This window comes from Bombina bombina, chromosome 9 (assembly GCF_027579735.1).
Source record: "Bombina bombina isolate aBomBom1 chromosome 9, aBomBom1.pri, whole genome shotgun sequence".
In the NCBI taxonomy this organism is placed as follows: Eukaryota; Metazoa; Chordata; class Amphibia; order Anura; family Bombinatoridae; genus Bombina; species Bombina bombina.
The window spans coordinates 52,148,552-52,157,458 of record NC_069507.1 but is presented as its reverse complement, the minus strand read 5'-3'; the positions used below and the strand labels follow the sequence as shown (position 1 = coordinate 52,157,458).

General features: G+C 36.4%; 1 protein-coding gene across 1 annotated transcript in view; it reads left to right on the top strand.

Moving 5' to 3' along the window:
• Positions 1-8,155, top strand: part of LOC128640395 (heparan-alpha-glucosaminide N-acetyltransferase-like) — a 623,176-nt gene extending 615,021 nt beyond the window's left edge. The window contains exons 19-20 of the mRNA XM_053692886.1: positions 2,419-2,531; positions 7,974-8,155. Of these exons, the coding sequence (XP_053548861.1) occupies positions 2,419-2,531; positions 7,974-8,155 (295 nt within the window). The remainder of the gene's footprint in view (positions 1-2,418; positions 2,532-7,973) is intronic.
• The last annotated feature ends 752 nt before the right edge of the window (positions 8,156-8,907 follow it).

The window sequence follows — 8,907 nt, the reverse complement described above, 5'->3', positions numbered from 1 at the left end:
CTTTTTGCAGCTATGCTGCATCACTTTCAAGTGTTTAAACATTTGGATATCATAGCCCTTTAATCTTGCCAACCCAGGTAGCTTTAGATCAAGGGTGGACTGAGCCAGGCGGCACGATGGAAATTTTTGCTTCACTGCGTTACCAAGCATTCTCCCATTTCCTCAGGCCCAGCACTTGGCAGGGGCTAAGAGAAACTTAAAGACAGAACCTGGGTTACGCTTGCTTATTGGTGGCTAAATGTAGCCAGTGCCACTAAAAAGCAAGCGCTATCCAGGGTGCTGAACCTAAAATGGGCCGGCTCCTAAGCTTTACATTCCTGCTTTTTAAATAAAGTTAGCAAGAGAACAAAGAAAAATTGATAATAGGAGTAAAATAGAAAGTTGCTTTAAATCACTTGCTCTATCTGAAGCATTAAATAAAAAATGTGGGTTTAGTATCCCTTTAAATATTTAACCTTCAAAAAATCTCTGAACGGTAAGAACTAGGGCTGCAGCCTGACATGTATTGCAGTATACTGCCAGTGAGCCAATCAGGAGTGGCAGTCACATGTAGGTACCAATCACCAGCTGGTTTCTGTTTGGAAGCTGCAATGCATGCAGGGGTTAAATACATGGTTACATGGTAAGGAAGTGATTGGCAATGCAAAAGTTACATGTTCTAATGAATTAGACCATATCATTTTTTGTATTATAATTACGCTTTAACCCTTCAACTGCCTGAGAGGGTTGCAACTCATTACAAAACAAACAAGATGAGAGAATATTTATTGTATCTTGAAATGCCCTCTAAATTCATGACTGAACCCACAGAGGTTTGAGGATTAATGATTCCTTAGATATACAACATGCATTCCTTGAATTCTTCAATATTAAATAAAAAAAATAATAACTTTATGTACAAAATATGTTGTTTTAGCAAGTAAATATTTAGTTGAGATATAAAACCCAAAATGTTTATTTCATGATTAAAGGGACACTCTAATCAAAATTAAACTTTCAAGATTCAGATAGAGCATGCTACTATAAGCAACTTTCTATTTTACTCCTATTGTCAATTTGCCTTCGTTCTCTTGGTATCTTTATTTGAATGTAAGCTTAGGAGCCGGACCATTTTTGGTTCAGAACCTGGGTAGCACTTGCTGATTGGTGGCTACATTTAGACACCAATCAGAAAGTGCTGCCCAGATGCTCAACCAAAAATGGGACGGCTCCTATGCTTACATTCTTGCTTTTTCAAATAAAGATACCAAGAGAACAAAGAAAAATTGATAATAGGAGTGAATTAGAAAGTCGCTTAAAATTGCTGCTCTATCTGAATCACGAAAGTTTAATTTTGACTAGACTATTCTTTTAAGACAGAGCATGCAATTTTAAACAACTTTCTAATTTACTTCTATTAATAATTTTTCTTTGTTCCTTTGGTATCTTTTGTTGAAATGCAGAGATATAAGCTTAAAAGCCGACCTATTTCTGGAGCAGCGGTTTTGTGAGAATGTTATCCATTTGCTAGAGCACTAAAGGGCAGCACTATTTCCTGTCATGTAGTGCTTAAGATGCATACCTAGGTATCTCTTCAATTCAGAATATCATGGAAACAAAGCAAATTTGATGATAGAAGTAAATTAGAAACGTTTTTTTTAATTGTATGTCCTGTCTGAATCACCAAAGAACATTTTGGGGTTTCATATCCCTTTAATGTCACCTTAAAGGGACACTGAACCCACATTTTTTCTTTCATGATTCAGATAGAGCATGCAATTTTAAGCAACTTTCTAATTTACTTCTATTATCAATTTTAATTTGTTCTCTTGTTATCTTTATTTGAAAAAGAAGGCATCTCAGCTAAGGAGCCAGCAAATGTTTGATTCAGGACCATGGACAGCACTTGTTTATTGGTGCTGACCAATCAGCAAGGACAACCCAGGTTGTTCACCAAAAATGGGCCGGCATCTAAACTTACATTCTTGCTTTTCAAATAAACATACCATGAGAATGAAGAAAATTTGATAATAGGAGTAAATTAGAAAGTTGCTTAAAAATGCATGCTCTATGTGAATCACAAAAGAATTTTTTTGAGTACAGTTTCCCTTTAACCTTATTACCTAAATGCACATAAAAAATGCGCAAATAAAAGCCCAAGAGAAGGAAAATATGAAGCTTATCTGACTTTTTTAATTTAAAATGGGAACAATTGGAATATCTTTTTATCTCTGGTTGATGCGGAGTCCAGTGGGATTAGTAATAAATATCTAACCACTGTACCAAGTGTCACAAGCGATATAATAAATCATAGATAACTTCACAGTGCTGATATGTTTGTCTCTATGGCTGATAGATTTCTTGTGTTCTTCCATTAGTTTTCTGTCTTTAGCACAGGAGATTCACAGATGGATTAAAGTTTACTGTGTTTAATTCCAGGTCCCTCTCTTATGTCACAACACTCAGCTGTTTCTCATTTCTTCTGCTTGGATTGATGTTTTATGTAATTGATGTGAAGGGCTGGTGGAGAGGGCAGCCATTTATCTATCCAGGTAAGAGTCACATTTAATCACAAAGGGTAGATTCAGGGCATTTTATTAACTTATGTGATTTTAAATTGAGCTTGTATTTTATGACAGTAATGTTTTCAGGCTAAGCTTTTATTTCAACAGTGAGTAAATATATGTAGACACGAGGCCATGTTTATTAACTGATACGCACTATGGTGATCTGGTGTGCTGTATTATTATAGTCTGTAGTGTGGTTAGTGAGGGGGGGGGGATCACCCAGAGGCTAAAAATAAAGTAATTATGTTATATGTATATGCTTTAATCACTTTAGCTCTATCATTTTTGTCTTTGAGTAGCTCCTGCAAGAGTCTTTTTATTATTTGAATGTGTGTTCAACTGTTGGTGGCAGCCATTTTGGTTTGAGTGTTTGAGCTCCGTTTTAGAGTTTGAGTAAGGCAAAACATTGGTCATGGGATTTGTGTTGGGTGCCCGACCCCTGATTAGTCAGACATCTAAGGAAACCATGCAGGGAGACAGAACATTTTCCGGGGAACAGTTACTTATCCCCCCCCCCCAATTAAAGGGATATGGCAGTCGTAAATTTTTGGAAATATATTATTTGTGTGTTTGATATCTATATATTAATATGAGGCCCTTAAAGGGATATGAAACCCACATTTTTTCTTCCATGATTCAGATAGAGCATGCAATTTTATTGCCCGGCTCCTATGCTTACATTCCTGGTTTTTTAATGAAGATATCAAGAGAATGAAGAAAAACTGATAATATGAGTAAATTAGAAAGTTGCGTAAAATAACCTGCTCTCTCTGAATCATGAAAGAAAAAAAAATTGGGTTTCATATCCTTCAAGGCTTCTCAAATACTGATTGGTGGACCCTATGTGTTAGCAAGTTGACCGTCACTGCTGTAAATAAAGGCGACAAGTTGGCTCACTACAAACTTTTAAACTAGGAATTGGAAGAATGTGAAAAACAGTAGTTCCCAAGTGAAAAAGTGTTTGTACACCTTATCACATAGGGTCAAGCGCATAAAGGATCCCTCTTAATTTGTTTCATCCTATTAAAGGAACAGTAAGCACTATAAGATTTTAATATAAAAGGTTTAGCAATATATTTTTATGATTCATTTTGCCCCTTTTTATTTCATTTAGCTCTGAAAATTTAGGGTTTTGTAATTCTCAGAACTAAAAAAGAGAAGACTGCAGACTTATCAAGGCTAACCCTGCTACATGTCTTTCTCTAGTCGGCTTTAACAGATAGGAACTGCTAAACAATTCACTCTTTACTAGCAAAATAACTGATTCTAGCCTTGTCAGCTGTGGACTCAAGCCCAGATTTTAAGTCCTCTAAATGTTTAAACTTGACCGATATGTTATTCTATAGCGAGACAACAGAAATATCTTGTAATGTTACTGTTTCTATAAGTCAGAATGTGCAAGGTAATATGCTAAAAACAGAGTCATTTCATTTGGGTGTGCTTCAAGAAAAATGTTGCTTTTTAAGGAACAGTCAAGCCAAAATTAAACTTTCATAATCCAGATAGAGCACACATATTTAAAGTTTACAATTCACTTCCATTATCTAAATGCTCACAATGTTTTTATATGCACACTTTCTGAGGCACCATCACCTACTGAGCAATATTCATAGGCTATACGTATGCATTTTGTAATTGGCTGACGGCTGTCGCATGATGCATTAGGAAGGAAAAACTAACTGACATTTGTCTACTACTCATTTGAAATTCAAACTTAGTGCTTTTGCTTTATCTCTTTATTATATAAGTATTACTTATGCTACACTACTGTCTTTAGTGGGGTATTCCCAATCACACTCACTCTCCTTGTGAGATTCAGTGTTTCATTACTTTCTAGGAGGCAAATTGCCAGGACTTACAGATTCAGTTCCCATTTTTAGAGAATTGAGTAAAGTCAGCCCAAACAAGCGTCACCACCACATACCTACTAACATTTCCCAGAGGCTTTGCACTATGCAGGCGTTTTGTGGGCGGGGCAAAGCCAAAAGAGTTTGTGTCATGGGTAGGGCACGGTGGGTGTGGCTCAGGCAGTCTCTTAGACCACTAAATACAGTATAAATGAATAACTGACAAACACACAAAGAAAAGACAATGCAATTGCATATAATTTTAATTTGAGATGAGCAGTAGAATATTTGCTGGCAAATTTCAAAGTTAATCCAAATTTCCTTCCCCCATATCATAAAGCAATCACAAAATACATATATTTATATACTGTGCACTTTTGCACATGCTCAGTAAGGGCTTTAGCCGCATAAAGTGTGCATATAAAAACAAATGTGCACGTCTTGATAACAGATGTATATTGGAAAGTTTTTTTAGTTGTGTGCTTTATTTGAATCATAAAACTTTAATTTTGACTTTAGTGGCCCTTTAAATCTGGACACCAAGAGGCCGCATGTGGGAAGCAGGCCAGACATCCTATCCCATGACAATACTGCAGGATGAGGGGTGGTTGGGCAGTATGCTGCCTTAATTTTTGGGAACTATGTTGTATTACTGTACTTCTTGTATAGCATTGCAAAATTTGCTGGCACGTTACAAAAACAAATGATAATTAAAAGGATTAAAAGGTTAAAACTGTGCATATTTCAATTATAAATACACGCATTGTTGCAGTATACTTTTAATAAAAGTTATTACTGTTTTCAGCAGCATACGCACATATGCTCTTGCTGTGAGTACCCCCCGTGCACCAGCATTAATACCACACATTCTCAGAGAGTTAGCAGTGGCTTGTATGGCACAAAATGAGTCTACTCCATTGCAATACAAACCACCGCCAGCGTTCTGAACAGGTTTGGTGTTTGAAGCCTAATCCTCTAGTCACACGTGGCATATATGCGTATGCCACTGATTCAGTAATACAATTTACTAGAAGCATTTTTTGCTATTGGAAGTATATTGTAAAAATGCTTCTATTTAAACCTGAAATGCATTCGTGCACATTTCAGTTTTGACCTTTCTGTCCCTTTAAGTAGTGTTCTTATTTCCTCGTTATCATTGTATTTGTAAAAAGAAAAGAATATTTTTTTAATTTAGAGAAATACCCTTTTCTCTGATAATATAATTTCTCAGGGGACTGTCATGACCTGTTGTATTTTGTACTAACACGCAGTCCTTATTTTTCAGCATGTCACCTCCTGTGTATTGGCTGAGAGCAGAGGTTATACAGTTCTTTGCACAGAAAGCGTCAGTGAAACTCTTGACATTTATTTAACTCAGTGAGATATAGAATTCCACAGTGAGTGGCCTACATATCTCTTGTTTGACTTTAATTAGACACACAGTAGCACAGCCTACAAGTTCCAGTACAGCGTATGCATTGGTTTATATGCAGCAATATACTGTAAGTCGCAAAACTAGATATTGAGTCTAGGTAAAGATACTATAGCAGCACTGACTTACTTAATTATATCATACCTCAAATTGTGCCATAATTAACCTATAAATATGTTGCCAGGTCAATAATATTACAGATTCTTAAATGTGTCTTTAATGTTACCATAGTGAATATATGTTGGTCACAATAAAGTCATGATTTACATTGCTGCTTGAGCAAGCTGTGTTAATAACTTGGGTCCTAGATAAGGTTGCAGTGCATTGCTTCGGTTACACCCCAAACCACCATCACCCCAACTATAACAATGACCATCATGCCTAAACACCTTGTGCTTGTCAATGCAAGATTATTCCAATGTTGTACCATTGGTGCAGAGTGTATATGTGTGAGTGTGCGCGTCTGTGTCTGTGGGGGTCTGTTGAGTAGGTCTGCTACTGGCTATACTTATGACAAGAGCCTTAAATATCCAGTAGTTAAAGGGACACTCAAGTCCACGAATTTGGAGGAAATGTTGTCAATATTTTATAGAATAAAACAAAAAATTAAATTTTACTCAAACACAAACCTATAAATAGTAAAACCAGAGAAAGCCAGAGTTGTGTATATGTACAGTATATATCAAAATTATTGCAGTATTGGTGGAGTGTAGACCCTTAAGCATGGGTGTACTACAAGAACAGAATTCTATATACAATGCTTGTTGAATTATTTTGGTCTAGGGTCTAATAAGCTTGTAGTTAAGTGTTGTATTTGGAAGTCCAAAACAAAGCTCAGTTTGGGGTGGGGAGTTTGGATTCAGAGTATTCTGAGATTTGTGCTTTTCAGCAAGCACATAAAGATAATGTTTTTTGAATATACAGTATATCCGTATTGAATTGTTGTGGAACATCAGATATTGAATTGTTGTGGAACATTAGATATTGAATTGTTGTGGAACATCAGATATAGGGGCCGATTTATGAACGGCCGTATTGCCCCTATTCCCTCTGTTTTTGCGCAAGCCTTCAGGCTCGCGGGAAACAGCAGTTAAGAAGAAGCTATCTTAAGACTGCTGCTCCTTAACTGGATCTGCCGCCTCTGAGCGGCGGTCAGCAATCAACCCGATCGAATACGATCGGGTTGATTGACACCCCCTGCGAGCAGCCGATTGGCCACAAATTTGCAGGGGGTGGCAATGCACAAGCAGTTCACTAGAACTCCTTGCGCAATGCTAAATACCGACAGTGTATGCTATCGGCATTCAGCGATGTCTGGCGGACATGATACGCTACAGCATATCATGTCTCCAGACATTGATAATTCGGCCTCACAGTTTGAACAACAACAAAAAATTGTAGTACATTATATGCATCATACATATGTAAATATATCAAATTTATTGCAGTATTGGTGCAGTGCAGACCATTAAGCATGGGAGTAATACAAGAACAGAATTTTATATGCAATGCTTGTTGAATTATTTTGGTCTAGGGTCTAATAAGCTTGTAGTTAAGTGTTGTATTTTGAAGTCCAAGAAAAAGCTCAGTTTGGGGTGGGGAGTTTGGGTTCAGAGTATTCTGAGATATGTGCTTTTCAGCAAGCACATAAAGATAATGGTTTTTGAATATATATCAATATTGAATTGTTGTGGAACATCAGATATTGAATTGTTGTGGAACATCGGATATAGGGGCCGATTTATGAACGACCGTATTACCCCTATTCCCCTGTTTCCGCGCAAGCCTTCAGGCTCACTTGAAACAGCAGTTAAGAAGCAACGGTCTTAAGATTGAATACGATCGGGTTGATTGACACCCCCTGCTAGCAGCCAATTGGCCACGAATCTACAGGGGGTGGCATTGCACAAGCAGTTCACTAGAACTGCTTGTGCAATACCGACAGCGTTTGCTGTCGGCATTCAGCGATGTCTGGCGGACATGATACGTTACAGCGTATCATGTCCACCAGACATTGATAAATCGTCCCCATAGTTTGAACAAAAAGTAAAATGTAGTACATAATATGCATCATACATATGTAAGGACAAAATAAAATATATTTAATAATAACTTGTAACCACAGTTTGTTCTTTTCTTTTTTTTCAGGACTGAACTCCATATTTGTATATATTGGACACTCCCTTCTAGCCTCTTATTTCCCTTTCAAATGGCAAATGAAGGACATGAACACACATTATGAAGTTGTTGCACAAGATGTACTCGGCACAGCTATCTGGGTTTTAGTGTCCTACCTTCTATACAGGAAGAAATTCTTCTTAAAGATCTGAAAGGCTGATCCAACTTAATCCATGTTCTTTATCTTGTTTCTACATTGGGAATATTGGTTTTAAGAAAGCATTTAAGATGTATCATCAAGTTAAGATATCCATTGAACTTTTCAAGTTCTAGATCTTAAAAAAAAAAATCAGGATTTCTTTTAACTTAATGTTTTGGGTGTTTAAAAATATTGGCTCATAGTGACATATTTCAAGCCCTCTTTGGACCAGAATATTTCTGGATTTACTGTTTTTGTTTACTAGTGTTGACAAAGATATTTGTGTTTAAAAGTACTGAAAGCTAACACTTTATTAAATAATGTTCAAATGATATCATTACAAAAATACTATACAATATACAGTAGTATAGTATACATCTATAATCATTTCTTAATTCTGTGACTAAATAGCTAGTTGAGACTGTTATCCACTGAAAGCTCTTTTAATATATATATATATGTAATATATATGTATGTTGCATAGGTAAATAAAAAAAGCAAAGATGTATCATCAAGTTAACTTGATGATACATCTTAAATGCTAAACATTTTCTCTACAATTCCCAATCTTTAAGGGGTTAAATACTGCAGCTGCTCAGTGCACCAGTGGGGATTCTATCATGTCAGCCATTAACAAATTGAGTCATTACGATATGGTACAAGCACCTTAGACTCTCTCAGCAAGTGTTATGTTTAAAATGCTGGTGCACGGTGCATACTTAAATACACTTTTGAAACTGCTATAGCTTTTATTAGAGGCATTTT